The 22,439-nt window shown below is 40.0% G+C and overlaps 1 protein-coding gene across 1 annotated transcript in view; it reads right to left on the minus strand.

The window, feature by feature from the left end:
- The window catches only part of PHLPP1 (PH domain and leucine rich repeat protein phosphatase 1), a 213,197-nt gene that overhangs the window by 48,470 nt on the left and 142,288 nt on the right, over positions 1 to 22,439 (minus strand). Inside the window, exons 5-8 of the mRNA XM_079943241.1 lie at positions 8,922 to 9,068; positions 8,076 to 8,306; positions 2,070 to 2,272; positions 713 to 773 (exon numbers count right to left, since the gene is read on the minus strand). Coding sequence (XP_079799367.1) covers positions 713 to 773; positions 2,070 to 2,272; positions 8,076 to 8,306; positions 8,922 to 9,068 — 642 coding nt within the window. The remainder of the gene's footprint in view (positions 1 to 712; positions 774 to 2,069; positions 2,273 to 8,075; positions 8,307 to 8,921; positions 9,069 to 22,439) is intronic.

Below are 22,439 nucleotides of genomic sequence, written 5' to 3' on the forward strand. Positions count from 1 at the left end.
CACATGCTCCCACGTACTGTGGTCATTCAGAAAAGTCTTGGTTGCTACCTTTGGAATTAAGTTAAAAGTGAGTTTCAATTTAGTGTGTTGAGATTATGAAAGTCTAATTTGTGCAAATACATGCTTTGGGCCTTCAGGAAAAAGTTTACTACAATATTTGTGGGAACCAGAGTACACACGACACACTGTAGTAGTGAATTTGTATAACAGGTGCTCACAAATGAGCTGAGAAAAGTGAGCAGGTTGTATGGAAGTCTTACTTTGGCAGTCTCAGCCAGCACTTTTTAAGAGTTCTTAGTAAGGAGATGTATATACAAAACGGAGGCAAAAAATCAAAGAGCTATATAGCACAACATATATTTTTAATGAAATTAACATTTCAGAGAAAGACATGAAGATATGGTTAATATAATTAAAGAAGTACTGGACCTTCCAGCCATACAACCCTCAACTGACTAATCTTTCAAGCGTAAACCTGGCATTCAAACCGGTGTCCACATCAACATCTTGATTTTGCCCGTGTAAACTATAGTATACAAATGAAGTACGTATTTTAACTGACAGACAGTTGCATGCATTTTTCAGAGGATAAGTATTCAACACTAGTGAATACCTTCAAGATACATAAAAAGTTCTTATGCCGAAGTTGAGACAGAATCATCTGAATAATTTTCAAGCAGACCCCAGAGTGCTCTAGGACTTGCTTTCTTACCTTGAAACATCCATGTAGGACAGATAATTCGGAACTGGGTAAACGTCAAGTTGGACAAGTTCTAGGAAGCAGAAAACAAAAACATTACCATTCAAGTGACACAGAGACTCTTTTTATATGTAGAATATCATTCTTGTGCTTTATTCTCCATGGTTTATTTAGGTTAGGAAATACAATACATCCATTTGTTTAACTTTGACACTACAGGAAAGTACAAAGAACTTCTAATTTAATCACAAGATCTTATTCAGAGACTGAAATAAATCACTCATTCTACTTTCCTACCTCTTTCTATCCACTTACTGTGGCACTCCTCTCGTTATGCATGCTAAATTTTATCTGGAAGATTAACTGTATGAATACCATTTTTTTTTAAACATTCGGCTTGACAAATATTTGTTCAGCACGTAGTAGTAAATACTTGTTTCCATTCAGTTGTCTGATGGGAGGGAATGGAAATCTTCACTTCAGCAAACATATGCCCATACGACCTTTTCTGTCTTAGAACTGCCATGATTTCCAAATTCTAAGGAGGAGACCTTAGTAAATGAGTAAGACTCTTGCTTTGTGGTGTCCCTGTGGGTATGTAATTTGGGTGTCTCTTAAGGTGAGCTCCTTTGTTGGTGGAGCAGGAAATCTGAGACCCTGAATGGAGTCCGTAACAGACCTCCCTTTCACTTTCATTCTCCAGATTTGCTAGCTTAACAAGGGAGCCCAATCACCCCGCATCTTCCCCCCTGTCTGCCCTTCAAGGAGAAGAGCCAAATCACAAGTGGGAGTAACCTATCTAAATATCACAATAGGAGAAAAACAAATTAGGAACTTTAAAATCTTCCTTTCTGATTCCTTTAAATACCAAACCAGGATTCTTCTTTTATGATTTTTATATTAGCAAAATTGGAAAAACTTATTTTCCTAAATGAGGAAAGAAAAATCAAAGTGAGGCAGAGAAGATGGCACTGAGTAAATTCTTGGAACCAAAAGAGAAACTCTGGGGACTTCCCTGGTGGCGCAGTGGTTAAGAATCCGTCTACCAGTGCAGGGGACACGGGTTCGAGCCCTGGTCCGGGAAGACCCCACATGCCGTGTAGCAACTAGGCCCGTGAGCCACAACTACTGAGCCTGCGCTCTAGAGCCCGCGAGCCACAACTACTGAGCCCACGTGCCTACAGCCCGTGCTCCGCAACAAGAGAAGCCACTGCAATGAGAAGCCTGCACACCGCAACAAAGAGCAGCCCCTGCTCGCCGCAACTAGAGAGAGCCTGCATGCAGCAACGAAGACCCAACGCAGCCAAAAATAAATAAATAAATTTAAAAAAAAACAAAAGAGAAGTCTGATGTGGTCTTTGTTACATACCATTAGAAGAGGTATACAGTGCTTTCAGGAAATAGCCACAGATGTTTAATGTCACCAGTTGATTCCTTTCACAGTGTAAAACTTCAATGTTGTTGAAAACCATAGCATCTAGATCACGAAGCTTATTGTCGCGCAGATCAAGCTGAGTGACGTGAGGGAGAAAGTCCACTTCATCTGCTATTAGCTTCCTAATTAGGTTCAGTCTTGAGAGGAAAAGGACATAAATAGACACTATAATTAACTGCAATGTTATAAACAAACAGCCACACCCTCATATGGTGACTAACAAGAAGGACTCAAGTCTCACTCTGTCACAGTCCTCCATGATTTCTTTAATCTCAGTATCTGGCTTTTCTTAACTAGCCAGATTCTCTGGCTATTTCTAGCTACAATTCCATGAGGTCTTAACCTTGACAATATAATCTGAAACACAATTTAGATCATTAAGGCTGGAAGAGAAATATGCATATTGATTTTACCTTAGTTAATTTAAATGGAGAAAAAAATCATTTGAATGTTTATTTCCAAAGAATCTGGTTGAAAGAACACGAGTAACAAAACCCAGAATAACCCATTAAGCACATTACAACTACATGGATATTTAAGGAAAGAGAGAGGATGAGTGAGCAGGTAGATGAGCGGCGCCATAAAGGACAGAATTAATCGGTGAACTTGGAAAAAAAATAATGAATGGGAGCCAAATATACACCAGAGACAGGTGTGCAAATATATCTGAATTTTCAGTTGGTTCTGGACCAAAGATTAATTACCAAAACTATCTCCAATTTTAAAATACTACTTGAAAGAGCAAAGTGCAGAAAATACTGAAAGTTGACATGTAGGATTCACTGAGAAGTCATAAAACAAAAGACAATAATGGGGATCAACAAGTTCAGGGCACAGGGAAAAACTGGCAGAGTCTCAGTCATAAGAAGTAGTTAGCTAATAGACTAAAGTTGCCATGAATGAGCGGCCAAGAAGATAAGTAAGTAGTAATGGGGACTAGCAATCAATGTAACAAAAACACATCTAGCTTCAGAGTGGAGAAAAACAGATGAAAATCTCAATTCCTAGCTTGCTAGGCTACGCCCAACTCCTTTACAAACCAACAAACAAGAGAACCTCCTGCTTCTCATTACAAAGCCAACAGAGCGCTGATATCACGCACTTGGTTAGAAGAGCATTAATACAAAGGCAGGAGCTTAGAAACAAGGCAAGTCTTCTCTGCAGTGATTTTCTGCCCTTTGGGAAAATAAAATAAAATGAGGGTAATTAAAATTTTAATAGCAATAGCATAAAGCCACTGAAACACAAGGATGAGTGACAAGACAGCAAAGAGCTAGGACTTGTCAACCTGCAAGAAGAGCATATTGCCTCTTCAAATGTCCCCAAGATGATTCTTTTTTTTTTGTTCCTTTTCTTTTCTATTCCAGGTTATAAGATTAAAAAACTGGCCTCAACCCAGCAATTTGCCTATCTCCAAATGCTCACTAGATTACTAGAATATGTACACAGAATAAAAAGAAAAAAAACCCCAAATCTAATTTTGGATATAAGAGACTGCAGGAATTGAAAAAATGTCCCAGGTTCTCCCTAATCTACATTTTAAATTACCTTCACTATCATCTCCTCGCTGCCCCCCCCTCCATTGTATTAACATTAACGTAATTAAAGGGCTGGTTTAATGAGGAGACAAAAGAAAATCTATAAACAGGGAGGTTAGTCCCACTATTCACTTTAAATTGCCAAGTCTTATCAGGATGCAAATATCAAAAGTTTTCAGGCTCACACAATAATACAACTACTTAGGGTGACCTTTCAAAGAGGCAAAATGTGGTAAAAATTTTCTTCCAATAATCTCCTCAGTTAACACAGGCATTTTATTTATTTCATCAGTACTAACTGAGCATTTACTATGTGTTGATCGGCAGTATGAAAATGTTCTAGCTCCAGTTTGCTGCTCAACACTTTGCATATGTGACCTTGAGCAAGTCATCAAAGTCTCCGTTAAGTCTAATTCTAACCCGTAAAATGGGGATGACACCTTCCTTGTCCTACAAGGCAGCTGAGAAAATCAAATGAACGTATGTATGTGCTGGTGCTTTGCGAACAAGGAAAAGCCACGGTGATGATGATGATGACGATAACCTATGGCTTTGTGTCAATAAGAGATGAATAAAGTAAGGTGCTTGTCAACAGATTTAGTAATTTAGTGAGGAACCAGATATGCTTTAAAATATGAAGTATAAAGATACAAGTATGTGATAAATGTCATAAATGACGTAAAATACAGAGAATGGTCAAAAAAGATGCTATGCAAGAGGAGCCATCTCATCTGAATCCCAAGGGCAGGAGGAATTCAACAGATGCAAATGGGAGAAGAAAGGCGTCCATGAGGAGTTGCTGAATGGCCTTCGGACTGAAGAGAAGAGCACAAGGTGAGTTTCATGCATGGGTGTAGGGGTCCCTCAGGAGTGCAGGCTATGTGAGAGGAGTGAGAGTACGGCTACAAAGGTGGGTTAGTCAATCAATATTTATCAAGTACTGTGCCTACTAAGCGCTAACACTGGGAACTCAAGGATACATAAATAAGATCAGTGCTTCTCAAGTTATCTCGGGTGAAGGACCTATTTTCTTTTTAAAATTTTATTTATTTATTTATTTATGGCTGTGTTGAGTCTTCGTTTCTGTGCGAGGGCTTTCTCTAGTTGCGGCAAGTGGGGGCCAGTCTTCATCGCGGTGCGTGGGCCTCTCACTATCGCGGCCTCTCTTGTTGCGGAGCACAGGCTCCAGACGCGCAGGCTCAGTAGTTGTGGCTCACGGGCCCAGTCACTCCGCGGCATGTGGGATCCTCCCAGACCAGGACTCGAACCCGTGTCCCCTGCATTGGCAGGCAGATTCTCAACCACTGCGCCACCAGGGAAGCCCGAGGACCTATTTTCTAAACTTCTAATCCATCACAGATGTGTAGTCATATGCACATACCAGGACACAGCTCACCGCACAAGCAGCTCACCACTGCAAGTTCGCCAACACCTAAACTAGTCTACTCCCTGTACAATGAGGTGAGTCTGCTTATATGAGTCTACTTGGATATTGTGGCAATGTCAAGTCACTGTGTGTTTCTAAGATATTAAGTCTCAATTTCTACACATATCTCATTGTAGAAAAGGAGCAAATAGTCGGTTTGCTAGCACAGGCTGGAGGACCACACTTTGAGCAGCTCTGAGCTAGCGCCTCATCCTCAAGGGATTCACAGGCTAGTGGGTTGAAACCAGATGCGAGAGCTTGAATATCTTGAACTAGAGAACTGAAGGCTCTGAGCAAGGCTGTGCTTGCTTGAGAGGCTGCACAATGGCAGCAGATAGCTCAGCTAGGAGGCAACAGCAGCAGCGAGAAGGCAAAGGAAGGGGCAAGGAGTCAAACTAGCGCGCGAGGACTGACGGGATCTGGTGGCAGACTAGAAAATAAGAGTCAACAATTTTGTGTCTGGATAACCAATGGAACAGTGTGGCTATCAGCAAAATTAGGAATCCAGGGGAAAGAACTAGTTGAATAGAAAGAAATTAAACTCTGTTTCACATGTAATTTGGGTGAGTGTGTCAATAGGAGAAAGCAAGGTGAAATTATCCTGCTGGCAGCTGAAGTGGAATTAATCCCAAGAAGAGAAATAAGAGTTAGAGAAAAATTGAGGAATATTTACCATGGAGATGAAAGGTAAATGATGAAGTCCTGTGAGTACAGGGAACCAACCACCAAGGCACAAAACAGAAAGAAAGAGAGGTGATCGAGGAGAAAGACGTAATATCCACATTTTGGACAGAGAAGAGGAGAAATTATTAATGATGCCATAGAAGAAATAATATCAGACTCAAAAATGTGAATATGAGAAAAAGAATAAGATTAAAAGAAAAATGACTACTTTTAATCTGATGTAATATTTCCATCTGAAGGAATAAAAATTCAATCAATAAAATTAGCCCTCTGCTTACAGAAACTAAGTGAAACTCCCCTTAAATCATTCTACTAGCTTCAGTTTAAAATATTAAGGCAGAATTATAAGCAAATCTGACCAGATTTCTGCCCCCTCAGCTCAGTGGTCTGAAGGGAAGCAGTTACCTACTCAAGATCATTCAACATTTACATGTACAGAAGTCTATTCTGGTATTTAAGTATCCTGTAACTAATCTCATCTAAAAAAGACCCAATTAGAACTAGAAATCTGAAGAATTTACGAAGCTCTTAATAAGAAGTTACTTCCAAACATATTAGATTGATCTCGTTTGTAAGCTAATTCAGATCAAGAAAAATGATGCTTTCTTATCCATACCAGGTAACTTATAAATCCCCTCATGCTTGCTACCTGAGGTCAAAACGACCATTGTTATACCTCTGGGTGGATGAATTTAAAAAGGGCTCAAATTCTTGAATATGAAGGTTTTCTAAACCCAAGTGACTCAGAGGCAAATAACGTTAACAATTTAGAAAGAAAGTTAACAAGACAAAGTGTTCAGTTCCCTATCCTGTCACACTCCAAAAAGTTCTCAAAGTCAGATAAATTATTACCATTTGGACTCCCTGAACTAAGAATTCTAGGTCTGCAAATTGCTAACACTTCCCCAGGTGAGCAGGCTTGATTCCTTTAGTCTGAGAAAAGGTAAAGCAAATCAACTCTTTGTGGGACTGGAAAGAATGGGTTCCCCGCGGCCAAACCATAAGAATGGAGATGAAAGGGGAGCAAAAGGTGATGCTGCTTTATACTGATGAACAGGCCTGAGTGAGGGTCTGGGGTTATCACCAGAGAGGAAAGTGGGGAGTAAAACAAGGAAAGAACCATCAAACAAAGAGGTGAAAAGATGCCAAGACTGACAGCTGAGCAGGGTTCATGAGTAGGAGATCTCAGCAGGTAATAACAACAATATGGAACATGTGCTGGGAGAGTGAGGCATTTACTCCATTCCTTCCAAAACTCTATGAGTTAGATTCTGTTATTAACTGTAATCTAGAGATGAGGACACAGCTGCACAGAGACATTAAGTATCTCGCCCAAGATTTAATGTGGTCGTCACTCCCTGGTTAATGGGAAAGTTAGTTTGGCTGAAAAAGTATCAAATTGGGCAAGTTAATATTAAGGTCTAAACCTAATATGTTGCTTTGCAGGAACTCAAACCCAGTGACAGGCTCTTGTTTTTCCTTAAAAAAGAGAAATTTAGAATGGCTTCCTCCTTGTGTATTGGTTCTTTGTGCATTAGAAAGTAAAACTGAAGTTTACACACGAAGGGATGATGACTGGGCATCTGTGATGTAGCAAGGATTGTGTTCGTGTTTTCAGCTGCAGTTTAGTGTGATCAGATTCAAAATGCAGGTTCCCTTGTTCTTGCAAGGGGTGAGAATGGAGGTTCTGGCCAAACTTGGGCCTACCAAGAGATTATGAGTTTTACACTTTTGTAAAGAACTGTAAACTAAGGGCAGACCCATCTGGATAGAGAGAGAGAGAGGAAATTAAAATAAGTAAATTAAATCAGTAATAAATTTAATTTAATGAATATATTATATTAAGGAAGCCAAGGAAGGGAAAAAAAAAATAAGGAGAGATGCTCAATGGTGTCAACTAGCCTCAAGCCACAGAAAAGTAGGAATAAGAGAGAAAAATATCCACTTGGCTCTTGATACGGTTTTCATTGACCATAAACAGCTCTCTCTGACTCGATGGGCCTACTGATTCACGCTAATTAAAACTGGGCTCAAACTTGCGAAACCAACTAAGACCTTCAAGATAGGTGGTCACTCATCAGTGAGAAAAAAAATTTTTAACAAGTTTCAGGCATGAGCAGACCCTACTACCAATCATTATACTTCCCTCTGGGCAAAAATAGCAAAGCGGGCCCTTACTGCAACTAACCAGCCTGCTTGCCTCGATGGAAGAATGCCACCAAAAGGGCTATAACCTACCCCCCAAATATAAGCCAACCACTCAAATGGGATATATTTCTTTAAAATGGTTACCTTAGATCCACATGTTTAATGTGAGGCATTTTCCTTAAAGCCTGTAGCCTAAGAGTCTCCATACAGTTTCCAGACATGCACAGCTTCTCCACAGCAGTCAGTTTCTCCAATACCTCTGGAATGTCAGTGAATTCATTGAAAGAAAGACCAAGATAACTAAGCTGATGCATGTTCTCCAACTCAGCAGGAAGGGTCTGGAGAAAGTTTCCATCCAACAAAAATGTCTGTAAGCTATTAAAGAAAACATAAGAATTAGAAAGAGAGTGTATAAATTTTACATCTTTATTATTAACATACGAGTTCCATAAGTATAGATCATATTACCAGAAAAAGAAAATATACTATTCTTTGCAAAATGCTAAGGACAGGGCCTGAGGCAATAATACACCAGAGAGAAATGATCAGAGATAAACATCTTAATCTTTTACTGAAAACGAAAATTATGACCAATTTCCCCAACTTGGATAGGGATAAATGAGAACAACACAAGCTGACTGCAGTGTGAATCTGCCCAAATACCCATCTTTCATTGTTATTCTAAAAAACTAACTTCTAGGTCTTAGAATTCAACATAACTCAGGAAATGAGAAAGTAACCCCTCCTCCCATATTTAGACACATTCACCTGTAGGGGTCTTCGTTCTAAACAAGGATATTTTAATTTTTTACAAGAATCTGAAAGAAGCTAACAAATGAACTCTACACAAGAGCATGATCTCTTGATTTGGGACCAAGAGACCAACATATGACCAACATAACAAGTTAACTAATCTCATGTGCTGCGACCCTGATGCAGCTTTCTGGGGATTTCTGAGAGATACTTTGCAGCAGGGTTTGAAGTACATACTTGTGCATATCTCCGACGGCTGCCGGGACTGCTCGGAGGGCATTGCAGGACACATTCAGCTCGGCCAGGGTTGGAATATTGCAGACTGCTAATGGGAAGTCCCCTAAATGATTATTGGAAAGGTTAAGACTCTTCAACTTGCTGAACCTATTATAATAAAAGGAAAGAAAAGACAAATATCATAGATGCATAACATCACATGATTTTGGCATAGCCTTAGAGATAATCTAGTCCAACTCTAATTCAGCTGAGCAGAAAAAGGAGCCTTCAGAGGGTAAGCAAGCAGCAGAGCTGGAGTGCACATCTTCAGACCCTAAGGCCAGCGTTTTACCTAAAATATAAAGATTATATTTAAGAACAAACGTCACTCTAAAATAAGGTTGAATATTTGAGGCGGTGAGTTTGCTGGAGTTTTTTAGCTTCACCTTGGCTAGCTTTATTAACACCCATGTGAATGACAACAGAGAGGAAGGAAAAGAACACCGATGTAGCTCTTTCGGATTTCTGTCACCCCAGACAAGTCAAAAACTTTTCTGCTTCCCTGCTCTCCAATCCAAACCTGAAATAACAAAAACTTCACAATTAATCAAAACTACACTCTCTCTAAGGGTACCAGTTTTGCAGTTCCAAACTGAAGAACCAATGACCATTCCTCAGTCTCGATCCTGCTAACCACACACCCTTCCACGAAGAGCTCTTGTCATCTCACTCTAAGGACACTTTCCTCACCTAGCCTCTTCCTAGCTCTCTCCAACCTTTCCTCCTTTTCTTCTTTTTTCTTCCCCATCTCCTCTTTCCTACCCCACAGTTAGGTACTCCTCACAGATGTGCTCTTTGTTTCTTCTCTCTTTACATTGTCTCCCTTGGAAAGCATTTTACTACCCTGTGGACAACTCTCTCTAACCCTATCACACAGCATCTCCTCTCTGTTGACCCACACTACAACATTTCCAGTCCAAAACCGAACATACCATCTTTATCCCAGACCTGCACTTCCTCCTGCTCTATTTTTGTTAATGGCTCTTTCATTTTCTCAGTTGTCCAAGCAATTAAAGCAATCCAAGAAGTCACCTCTAGGGCTTCCCTCGTGGCGCAGTGGTTGAGAGTCCGCCTGCCGATGCAGGGGACACGGGTTCGTGCCCCGGTCTGGGAAGATCCCACATGCTGCGGAGCGGCTGGGCCCGTGAGCCATGGCCGCTGAGCCTGCGCGTCCAGAGCCTGTGCCCCGCAGCGGGAGAGGCCACAGCAGTGAGAGGCCCGCGTTCCGCAAAAAAAAAAAAAAAAAGTCACCTCTAAGTTTGAGGGCACTTCTCTGTGTACTCTCACATTTGGCCCATTGCCAACCTCGAGAACGTTTTCTATTTGAGATGAGAATCAGATTAGTTATTGCATTATGCTAATTATTTTATAAACTGGCCAAGCCTAAATACTAGGCAATGTGTACTATGCCTAGAACAGACACATCTTAAAAATAAACCCAATTCAATCCAATCAGCATTTTAAAGAAACTGTCATGTGACCTTTTTATTGAATTTTATAATAAAAAATGTAAAGCTTTGTTCTAAATGGCTATGTAAATTTTATTCGAAATAGAAAGCTGACAATGTACCTATCTGACAGACTGATAGCTATTTTGACAGAGTAATTTTATTTTATTTATTTATTTTTGGTGGGGGTGAAATTGAAAAGAATAGTTTTATTGCTTTGCCAGGCAAAGGGAGCCACAGAGGGCTAATGCTTTCAAAACTGAGTGTCCGGACCTGCAGGGGGTAGTGAGGAGTTTTATAGTAATGGTTCAAAGAGGAGGGTGTGATCAGCCCATGGACCTTCTTCTGATTGGTTGGTGGTGAGGTAAGTGGGAGTCAGCGTCATCAACCTTCTGGTTCCAGCCAGTCCGTGGTTTGCCTGTTGTGGCAGCAGAGTTAACTTCTCCCACCTGGCGGGGGTTTCAGTATCTGGTTTCAGGACTTAATGAAGCCCAGGTTCTTGATGTCTCATCGCAGAAACAATTCAGTGAGAGACAAAGTTGGTAGGTAAGAAGTGGATTTATTTCGAGAGAAACACACTCCACAGACAGAGTGTGGGCCATCTCAGAAAGCGAGAGCAGCCGACAGAGTAATTTTAAAGTAAAAAACAAAACAAAACTTAAGAATTACTGCTAAACGTGAATAATCATTTTAAAATTTGTTTTGTATTTTATGATTTGACTCATTAGTCCTACTTAAAACAAAGAATGTTTATTCTGTATTCTGATTATCTATGACCTATCTAACACACAAGCTAGAATTAGAGGGTCTATTATTCCTAGCCCAGGGGTTCTCAAAGCATGGTTGGGGGACTGTGGAAGAGGTCCTTGAGATCCTTTCAGGAGATTCTCAAGGTCAAAACTATTTTCATAACAATACTAAGATGTCATTTGACTTTTGCCACTCTCATTTTCTCCCAAGTGTCCAGTGGAGATTTCCAGATGGTACATGTCTTTGTGATAGCACACCTGATTAGAAACAGAAGGAGACTTGAGAATCCAACTATCTTCTACTTAAGCCAGGCATTAAAAGAGTTGCAACAATATAAAATAATAACATTCTTCTCCCTATTTTTTCTTGTTATAGAAGGTATTTTTCATAAAAAATGCACATGTTAACAAGAATGGGGTTTATTATTTTTCTAAATGAATTACTATATATGAAAATATTTCTCAGTTTAAATTTCTGGCACAGTAAATATCAACAGTTTAATCCACAGAAATAAAAGCTGCTTAGGGCCCCCAATTTTTGAGACAGTAAAACAGTCTTGAAATAGGGTTGCCAGATAAAATACAGGACATCCAGTTAAATTTGTATTTCAGATAAACAAATAATTTTTTAGTATAAGTATGTCTCAAATGTTGCATGAGACATACTTATGCTAAAAAATATATATTCTTTTTTTTCTGAAATTCAAATTTAACTAGATGCTTTTTTTCTTCTAATTCTGGAAACTGTATCCTGAAATAGATAAAACTGCTCTTCTAGTCCAAACAAAAACAGTACCCTACCTTCTAGATTTGTATCCTCATTTGGTAGAACTGGCCACAGTTTTAAAATATGCATGCAATTAAACTGAACTTTTTAAAAAAAAAGTTCCTCTAGGAAGGAAAAAGACCCTAGACATTATCCAAAACAATATAGCACAAAGACTTCAGAAAGTGGAGAACAGAAGGATTACAATTCCAGTAATTACTCAAGATGGAAAGTGGAAGCATTGGCTTTTGGAAAAGTATTTGTCAATAACAGGGAGATAAAAGGTATATTCATCTATGCAAACAAATTTATTAGGACCATACCATTCCTGAGAAAAAAGGCAAGCAGCAGTGAGTTGAATGAGTAAAAGGCAGGTGACAAACTTGAATGGAAGAGAAAAAAAATAGTTAAGTACAGGCCAAGTGCCCCTATAGAACAAGGAGTTTGGGCTCCCTTGGCCTAGAGCTGTACTGTTTGGTACAAATACCACGAGACCCAGGTGGCTCCTGAGCATCTGAAATGGGGCTAGTCAAAACCGGCATGTTCTCTAATTATAAAATACACACTGGATTTCAAAGACTTAGTACAAAAAAGAATGTAAACTCGGGCTTCCCTGGTGGCGCAGTGGTTGAGAGTCCGCCTGCCGATGCAGGGGACACGGGTTCGTGCCCCGGTCTGGGAGGATCCCGCGTGCCGCGGAGCGGCTGGGCCCGTGAGCCATGGCCGCTGAGCCTGCATGCCCGGAGCCTGTGCTCCGTAATGGGAGAGGCCACAGCAGTGAGAGGCCCGCATACCGCAAAAGAAAAAACGAATGTAAATTCTATTAATAATTTTTTAGAACTGATAATTTTGATACATTGAATTAAATAAGCTATATTATTAACATTAATTTCACCTGTTTCTTCTTCCTCTTCCTCAGTGTGGCTACCAGAAAATTTAAGATTACTTATGTGGTTCACATTATATTTCCATTAGAGAAGCATTCTCTCCATACTAACAATAAGCAGGATCCTGGAATTCCTTACCCAAATGACACCTTATCTGTTTTCAGTGCTTGTGTGGGCCTCTTCCCTGGGCCCATCCGCCCATGAGTATGTGCACCCATAGGCCCTAGGAGTGGACAGAGCTTGGACACATGGGCTGTGTGTCCAGCAGGATGAGGGATAGAGTCGGAGATGGATAAAGATGAGGTTTGGGCCACTGAGCCAGTTCCCCCACATACAGCCATATCCAGGGCAGAACCCCAAGGGGTCTGAGGATTATATAGATAGAATTCAATAAATTTGAATCTAGAGGTCATCATAAAAGTATATTTGTGAAGGTAGGAGGCGAGAATGTGTTTTATTTAACAGTTTGTTAGCTTAATTTTAACATCTTTTTTTTTTTTTTTTTTTTTTTTGCGGTACGCGGGCCTCTCACTGCTGTCGCCTCTCCTGTTGCGGAGCACAGGCTCCGGACGCGCAGGCTCAGTGGCCATGGTTCACGGGCCCAGCCGCTCCGCGGCATGTGGGATCTTTCCGGACCGGGGCACGAACCCGTGTCCCCTGCATCGGCAGGCGGACTCTCAACCACTGCACCACCAGGGAAGCCCTGTTAGCTTAATTTTAAATTAAATATTTAGATATGTGGGCTGGGGCCTCAATTTATACTCTTGCCCTAGACCTATACATTTTAAGGGCTGATTCTGATTTATAAGTGTCCTAAGTTTCTCTCGTTCCCTCTCCACCTCCTTCGTAGCCTGCCCTGCACAGCCCATCCCCCAAATTCTTCCCAGAAAAGAACACGACGTTCAGTAGACTTGTTTAGCAAACAAAGCATGGATTGTTTCTGAGAACTCAAGTTCTTGATCAGAACATAGTAAAACTCATCTGTTTTGGAAACTCTAACCCTTAGCCTTCTTAGAGGTCCACTTTTTCTTTATTTATGTAGAAAGCAGTCAGATTATAGGCATCTGCCAATTCAAAAACCCCTTCTTAGAAAAATAAAAGTCCACCTAGAATCCACTTCCCTCTGGTCTTCAAATGGGTGAAACAGATACCTGAAGGCAATGTTTAAGAGAGAGATAAGAGATCAAAGTGGGGAGTGGGTGACCTTTCCTCCCTTTACCTTCATTTTAAAAGAATGCAGAGGAGAGAGCAAGGTGACAGCACACTGTTACGGAAGAAAAGACCAGAAATCTCTATGTCTCCTACAAAATTAAAGACTTTTAGCTCTGTCATGCTAACAGGTGAGACAGATAAGTTATCAAATGTGCACAGGCTCAGATTCTAAAATAAAACTTGGCTGGCTTTGGAAAAAATGCATATTTGGTGAAATATTTTAAATAATTTTATTTTTGAAACTAATATTACAGTTCTTAAACCTTAAAATTAAACCCTTGAAATGAAGTTACATTATATTCAATCAGGCTGCAGATGTCCCCTCAGAGCTGTTCAATATAGGAAGTAGTGATGATCAGAGCATCACAAAATTTAAGACTAATAAAAATTATTTTAATGACGATTGTAATAATTACAGTTATGAGTTTATCAATAACAAGAAAGGATTCTTTTTGATACTGTAGAAACTAAAAGGACAAGAAACTGCGTGGTTTGTTTTTTAAAAACATCTGTTATACGTACACACACACACAGAGACGCACACAGAGACACACACACACACACACACACGCACGCACGCACGCACGCACAGTGCCAAGGCTAAAGAAAGCTACTTAAAGTAGATATACCTTCCTTATTTCTCAGGGCTATCAAAAGTGAGAACAGACGGGGCCTTTCATTTCCCAGGGTCATAGACAAAGAAACTAGGCTCAGAGAAATGGTGTGACTATCACATACAACTTGAATCTACTGCCTTTCAACATCAGTACTACTTCTCATATCTCCCGCCCTTCTTTTATTACATCTTATTAAAGAGTTAAATGTAAATAGATATCACTTACTAACAATTCTAAGTCACAGGTCAAAGAACTGCCTCAGAGTAGTGTGTGGAAAGCACTCCTTTTTCACCCTCATTTCCCTCTATAGAGGGTGGCATTATCAGCCCTGGAGGATAATGAATATTTTGAACACTATGTACATTTACCTTCAAACAAATTCAGGCACAGCCCATGCTCCCAAACTACCCAACAACCTGAAAAGACTGACCTCGCTTTCCAGAGCAAGCAGAATGCTTTAAGGAAAGAGATATTAACTCATGTTCATTTGTTTCATATAGAGCTCAAAGTAGGGAAAAGAAATCAAGTTAACATTCATCCAGTCTAACAGTAATCTTAGTTCTCTAAATGAAGTTACATGGCACAGTATCACATTTAGCAAATGGCCTCTCCTTATTTTCTAAGGAGCACTTGCTCCCAATGATTTTAGTCTGCAGTATTTATGGGTGCCCAATGCCATCCACATAAGATATCACAGTTGAGAAAAACAAACACACAAATGCTGTCAAGTTTCATATACCGCCCTGTCCTGGGCGTGTTTTATTATGATCACTGATGTGCTTAATCTTTTCTCCTTTCTCAGCATTTATCCATTCAGTCTATCCACACTCAAAAATTTATGTACAAGGTTCTTTCTGCATCTGAGTTAAAGGTAAGGGCTACATAGCCTGTATAGATTTAGAAAATAAAACCAAATAAACAGCATGATAACTATTTGGAGACATAATACTAATTAGCTTTAGATCCATCTAAATCTTTAGTAATTTTCCTTCCAGGAACTAAGGGTAGAGTACTAGGAAAACTTGACTGTAAAAGAAAATGACAGTATGGTAGAAGTAGTTCTATTTTTAAACATATTCTAAATGTGCTTAAAATGAGTGTCACACACTACACTCATGAAGCGGAAACCACATTTGTCTTACTCAACAGAGTCAAAGAAAAATCAATATTACTTTCTGGAGTTATTATTCCCCACAAGTGGGTCAGTTAAAAAAAGACTCCCGGGGTGACTGGATTTCCGTATCATAGTAACAGTCTAAGTTTAACTTGTTTTTTTCCCGTGGGGGGACAGGCTAATACATGTTGGAAATCATTAGGCTTCGGTACTAAGTAATGAAGGCCCTGCTTGAGGACTGGAGCTGTAAGCCTAGCTCCAGGCTTAGCCCTCTGCCTTCCATTAATTATTAATTATGAAAAGCAGGTTCCCTCATGGTCTGGAGAGCTGCACCTTAGTGGAGAGATGCCAACTCTCAGTGCTCTGTAATACAAACTGTATTTGCTTTTCAGAGAAAAATTGCTTTTATTTGATGACCAAATTAATACATGCTCTTTTTAACAAGTCAAACTCTAGAAGCATGTAAACAAAATGTTAACCGTCTCCTACTTCCTTCCAAATCTCATCCTCCTGAGATAACCAGTGTCTAGAGTCTGGTATATATCCTTCCAAAGCTTTTCTTCCTTGTAAAACACATACATGCGTAAGTGGGTGATAACCTCCCTCCCTCATTTTTGAGTGGGACTGTACCACACGCTTCTCTTCTACAACTTGTTTTCTCATCTAATACAAACAGATCATCTTTCTGCGTCAGTATGTTAAAATCTAACGCACTCTTTTGACAGCTGCATAATACACAGAGTACAAATGTGCCACCACCTATTCCATCCCTCTGCCGATCGACACGGAATGCTTCCGGTCCTTTGCTGATAGAAATAATTCAGCCTATTTGTTTGTGCATCAATGACTCTATTTTGCAGTATTTATGGGTGCCCAATGCCATCCACATTTTTGAAACCCAACAGGCTCTAAAAATTCAGAAGTTTTTCTTTGATTCATGTGGTGCCAAAAATGATTTAAACTTATGTGAATATTCATCTGTTCCCTTTAGAAATATAAACGTGTTTGCTTATGGGGTGCTGTCCCAAACCTCGAGGGAGGTGTTATACAATATACAGTAATATGCACCGTATTATCTTTAATAACCTGAAAATCTCTGAAATCTGAAACACAAATGGCCTCAAGAGTTTTGGATAACGGATTGTGAACCTGTATTTCTAAAAGTATAACTGTGGGTCTAAGAGTTTGTACAATTGAAATTTTTTTTAACCTTTCTCGTATTTTATATAACGTTTAAAGGTTACTTTCCATTTACAGTTATTACAGAAGATTGGCTATATTCCCCCTATTGTACAATACATCCTTGACCCTATCTTACATCCAATAGTTTGCATCTCCCACCCCTATATATATATTTTTAATCCATATGGCAAAATTACCAAAAAGTTGTAGAAATTCATACTCCCAATTGGCCACACAGGAGAGGGTTTCTTTCCACGCTACCTTCACTACCATTTAATGTTAGCATCCTTTGCATTATTGCTAATCTGATGGGCAAAAAGTTGTATCAGGTCATTTCAATTGCTGTTTCTCAATGAAGTTTATCTTGTTGTGAAGTTCATCTTCTTTGAAATACATAGTCATGTTCTTTGCCCATTTTTCTCCTGGGTTGTTCACCTTCTACATATCAATTTGTAGGAGCTCCCTGAAAACCATGTGCCTCTTGGTGTCGTATGACGCATGTGTGTCACAGGACACCCTAGCCTATGGTTTCATTTTTCCCGCTTTGCTAATGCTGACTTTAGCCACACACTAACTTTATTTTTTATTTGCTCAAATGTGGACATTTTTTCCTGTATGGAGTCTGTTTTTCACCTTGCTTGAGAAGGTCCTCTTACCCTAACCCAAAGTGGCACAAATGTTCTCCTATATTTCCTTCTAATATTTATATATTTTATTTTTCACATTTAGACCTTTATTTCACCTGACATTTATTTTCTGTTAGGTGGAGGTCTAACAATTTTTTTTCTGGTATCTAATTATGCCAATATCATTTATTAAATAAACCATCCATTTCAATTTCCATTCAATTTAAATAAATTTCATAGAATAGGGGAAGAGAAAACAAAAAGAGAAGCTTAGTGCCCTTCCAGTAAAACAGACGAAGAAAAAGGCTTGGGTAAAAACAAGCTGCATTTACTTTTTCTTTCTCTTTTCTTTTTTTCCAAGAGAATTTATAAAATCAAGTGCCTGTATTTTTGTCCTTCCTAAGAGCCCACTTTGTGGTTTTGAGTCAGCAAAATGCTTTAATAAAATTATTAGTTTGATAGAGTAGCTTTTCTCTTTTCTCTTTGGAAGGACAAATCTTGGGAAGGGTATTAAAGTACACTTTGAAAATCTGTACTGAATGCACTTTCTCTCAAGAAACATTAGTTAAGTCAATGAATGAAAGACATCAGTCAGCAACTTCCTGATCCATCTTCCATGCACTCCTCAAATCCCAATTCCTTTAGTATGGAACTTTACTGGCTTATGAACTTAGTCCTACACCATGTTTTAATATTTTTGCCCCAATCCAGGAATGATATAGGGCAACCTGAACATGCTGTTATGTAAGAAAGGCAAATAATCTGCAAAACAGTTAAGAGGCTCTCTCTCCTGGATGCAGGAGAAAAGAAAGGATACCTTTTACTCCATGTTCTTCTTGGACTTGTCTGCAGCTCTGGTGGCATGAGACACATTTGAATCTTTGGGCCTGCTTCAGAATTGCTGGGAACACCTACCCTTCAGAAAGCATGACTCATCTCCTTTTAGCTCTCACCAAACTGTACTGTGCTGAAATTGAACTCTCATCGGTGACTTCTCCATTTCTTGGTGCGGCACTTTTTTCCTGTTGTCCCTTTACCACTTTGAAATGAATCCACGTGAACTTATGTATGCCATTCTGTTCCAAGTCTCAAATGGCCCACTGGCCTTGTTCCCAGCTAGCACCTGCCAGGGTCTTCTGGGAGGTTCAGCGCACCCAAATGCTAATGCAGCACACAGCCAGCTTCTCAATACTTGAGCAAAATAAACACAAACCACCCCATCTTCGTCCTAATCACCATAAATGACTGTCAGTATAACCAAAACAAGCATATTACCTTCTCATAGGACTAGAAAATAAAAATAAACACATGCATATTTTACCTGGATAAAATTTAAAATTTACAGCCACAGAAGAATTTGAGCAGCATTTTCCTAAGGACTGCTGCAAATGTGAAAACGCAGAAAAAGTATACCAAAGCTACAATTCATAAACATAATTTTTCCAAAATAATAATCAAGGAAATAGAGAACACTCAGTGCTGGCAATAATTACAATGGACATGTTGCTGGAAGGGCAAATTAAAGCATCCCCTAAAGAGAGAAATGTTTACTTTAATCCTCCCTTTTAAGATAGTTGAAACAAGAGGCACTTATGGGTTACTTACTTTGTGCCAGATCCTAGACACAGTTAACCCTATGGATACAAGAGGCAACAAGACAGAGCTCCTGCCCACAGCAAGGCGGGGGTGGGGGGGGGCATGCAAGGGCAGGCTCCCATGAATCAAGTAATTCCATTATACAGAAAACCACTCCAAATCACAAGACGGTAACCATGCGGAAAGAACAGTCACTAGATCTACAGGAACTGTGCACTAACTAAATTCATGAAAACAGTAAGTCCTCAGTGGCATAAATCTGTCATTTTCTGATTCTTTTATAAATTGGCAACATAACAATCAAAAAAACAAAGAAGAAATATGTTATGTTACAGTTAAACATCTCTTATGAAATAGTTTCTCACTTTATCTATGACTACATTTTTTCATTTTCTTACCAACAGATCTGCCCATAGTTAGCCAATTTAATTGAGATACTATTCAAGAGATGTTTAATATTAACCTCCACACTAGTAGGACAAATCACAAAATATAAAAAGAACATTTCTGGGCTTCCCTGGTGGCGCAGTGGTTGGGGGTCTACCTGCCGGTGCAGGGGACACGGGTTTGTGCCCCGGTCTGGGAGGATCCCGCGGAGCGGCTGGGCCCGTGAGCCATGGCCACTGAGCCTGCGCGTCTGGAGCCTGTGCTCCGCAACGGGAGAGGCCACAGTGGTGAGAGGCCCGCGTACCGCAAAAAAAAAAAAAAAAAAAAAAGAACATTTCCGTAACAGGCAGAAAACGTATTGCTATTTCCACTTCTCAAAGCAGAGAAGACCCACACAGTATACTTAGATTAAATCCCAGTTGAGTCATACAAGGATATGTAAAAATGAAAATCAGGTAATGTCTCTATCAAGGATATTAGATTACCAAAGGAGAAGGCGAACATAAGCTAAAGCCAGAAAGAATAATCATGTCACGAGAACATGCTCAGACATGGAAAGCTTAAGCTCACATCACAAACAGACCAGGCATATCTGATAGTTAAATAGAAAAAATCAAAAATCCAATACCCAAAGTTTACTAGGTATAATGAAAGTCCGATCCTAGGACTGAACCATTCATTCACTAAACATTTTCTGAGTTCTTATTAGGCATAAAGGGTGTGAAGCATACACATGTGAATTAGGCATGGTTTTCACCCTCCAGGAACTTGAAACAGTTTGGGAGCAAAGCTGCTATAATAAAAAGCAGAAGATGAAACGTACTGGAAAAAAAATACCATAAATGCTTGCAGAAGAGAAAACTCATTTTTACCTAAGGGACATGAACAAGAGTTCAATAGGCAGATGGGGAATTGAAAAGAGAGCATTCATAAAGAATAGGCTGGTGTGACTGTTTCTCAAACTTCAGTAAGCATTGTTAGAATGCAGATTCATGGGCCCCATCACCAGAGGTTCTGATTCAGCAGGTCTGGGATGAACACCAGGTACCTCTGTTTCTAGTAAATACCCCAGGTGATTCTGATGTAGGCATTTCATAAATCACATTTTGAGAAACACTAATTTGGGGGGCAAAAACTCCACGGTGTTCTTGGAAAACGTTAAGCAAACTATACTGTTAAGCAGAAAGCACTCCTGGGGTCGTAAAGGATGCTTAGAGTATTCACAGAGCACCTTGAATTCCAGATGAAGACACTGCTATTTACCTATGAACTTTTTTTTTTAGCTTTTTTTTTTTTTTAAATTTATTTATTTTTTGTCTGTGTTGGGTCTTCACTTCTGTGCAAGGGCTTTCTCTAGTTGCGGCAAGCGGAGGCCACTCTTCATCGCGGTGCATGGGCCTCTCACTGTTGCAGCCTCTCTTGTTGCGGAGCACAGGCTCCAGAAGCGCAGGCTCAGTAGTTGTGGCTCATGGGCCTAGTTGCTCCGTGGCATGTGGGATCTTCCCAGACCAGGGCTCGAACCCGTGTCCCCTGCATCGGCAGGCAGATTCTCAACCACTGTGCCACCAGGGAAGCCCTACCTATGAAAATTTTTGAACAGGGGAGTCTAGAACACATGGATTTGTGTATTACATAAATCAAGTAACAGCTCCCTTTCCCTTCTTGTGCTTCCCCTACACACACACACACACACACACACACACACACACACACACACACACACACACAATCTCTCTATGTAGGGTGAAAGTGAGGCTTCTGACAGAAATCTTTAAATTGGAGGAAAGTACAACTATTTGGAAAGTCAGACTTTCCCTAAGGTTTCTTGTTAATTATGAGTCCCAAAGACATCACCGGGGAGGGATGGGTGTGCCCTACTTTCGAGAGGCCTCTGTCAAATACCTTGCCAGCTCTAGCATCACCATCCTAACCCAGCCATGGGAAATGACAACAGGAATCTGACTCTTCCATCCAAAGCTCTATTACTGCAGAGCGCATGGTGAGTGACATCAAAATTGCAGGCACTCTTAGGACAAACGGAAACCCTCATGGGTCTTTAATTTTCAAAAGTTACACGTGCGTGTTGTTAGAAGGAACTCCAGTGTTAGCTGTACTGTTAGCTGTGTCTGTCTGACATGAGGCAGAGGGGAGAGGGAGAAAGAGGAACATTACTGGTTTCCATCAGCATTCTCACACTAGCAACCAGAACATTATTTCAGAAGTTATCAGTAATGATGTTAATCATGTTCCCAAGTCACAAGTTACTATGCTATTTAACCATCAACAACCGCAAAATAATTATCTGTTGGCCAGCTCACTGCATGCTTATCCTTTTCCCCTGAGAGCTAGGCAAAGTGAAAAGTTGGTTACCACTCAGAATAGCAAATTTCTGCAAATACTATGTTTAACATTAAACTCTTACAGTTAAAACTGAGAGAGTACAGCGAGGAGCTCAACTAAAACAAACAGAAGAACAGAATTGGCCAGAATACAATAGCCTCACTGGATGCAAGCCAAGGCTTCTGAAGATCTCTCCCCACTTTTTAAGTGGGGAAAAAAAAGTTAAAGAACATCTTAAAGGATCCCAAGAAGGCAACAGGGCAAACTGAATTTAATATAGTCTGGCTGATAAATAAATCTTTTGTTTCTTCTGAGCTCTCTCTTCTAAATGCGCTGTATGAGGGCAGAAGAAAATAGGCTATTATTGCCAGAAATGAGGCCGAGAGCCGTCACCAAGGAGAGCACCAAAGGCTACACAATCTCAGCGTCCCAAGCACCAAGCAAACGCCTTCCTTTGATCACAGGCTCAGGGAAAGAAAATGGGAATTGTGTGAGATGGAAAGCTTCCCAAGAGGATCAAAACTCCATCTGAAAAGCAAAGCTGCATAAAGAAAG

The sequence above is a fragment of the Stenella coeruleoalba genome, assembly GCF_951394435.1.
Source record: "Stenella coeruleoalba genome assembly, chromosome: 14".
Classification (NCBI taxonomy): domain Eukaryota; kingdom Metazoa; phylum Chordata; class Mammalia; order Artiodactyla; family Delphinidae; genus Stenella; species Stenella coeruleoalba.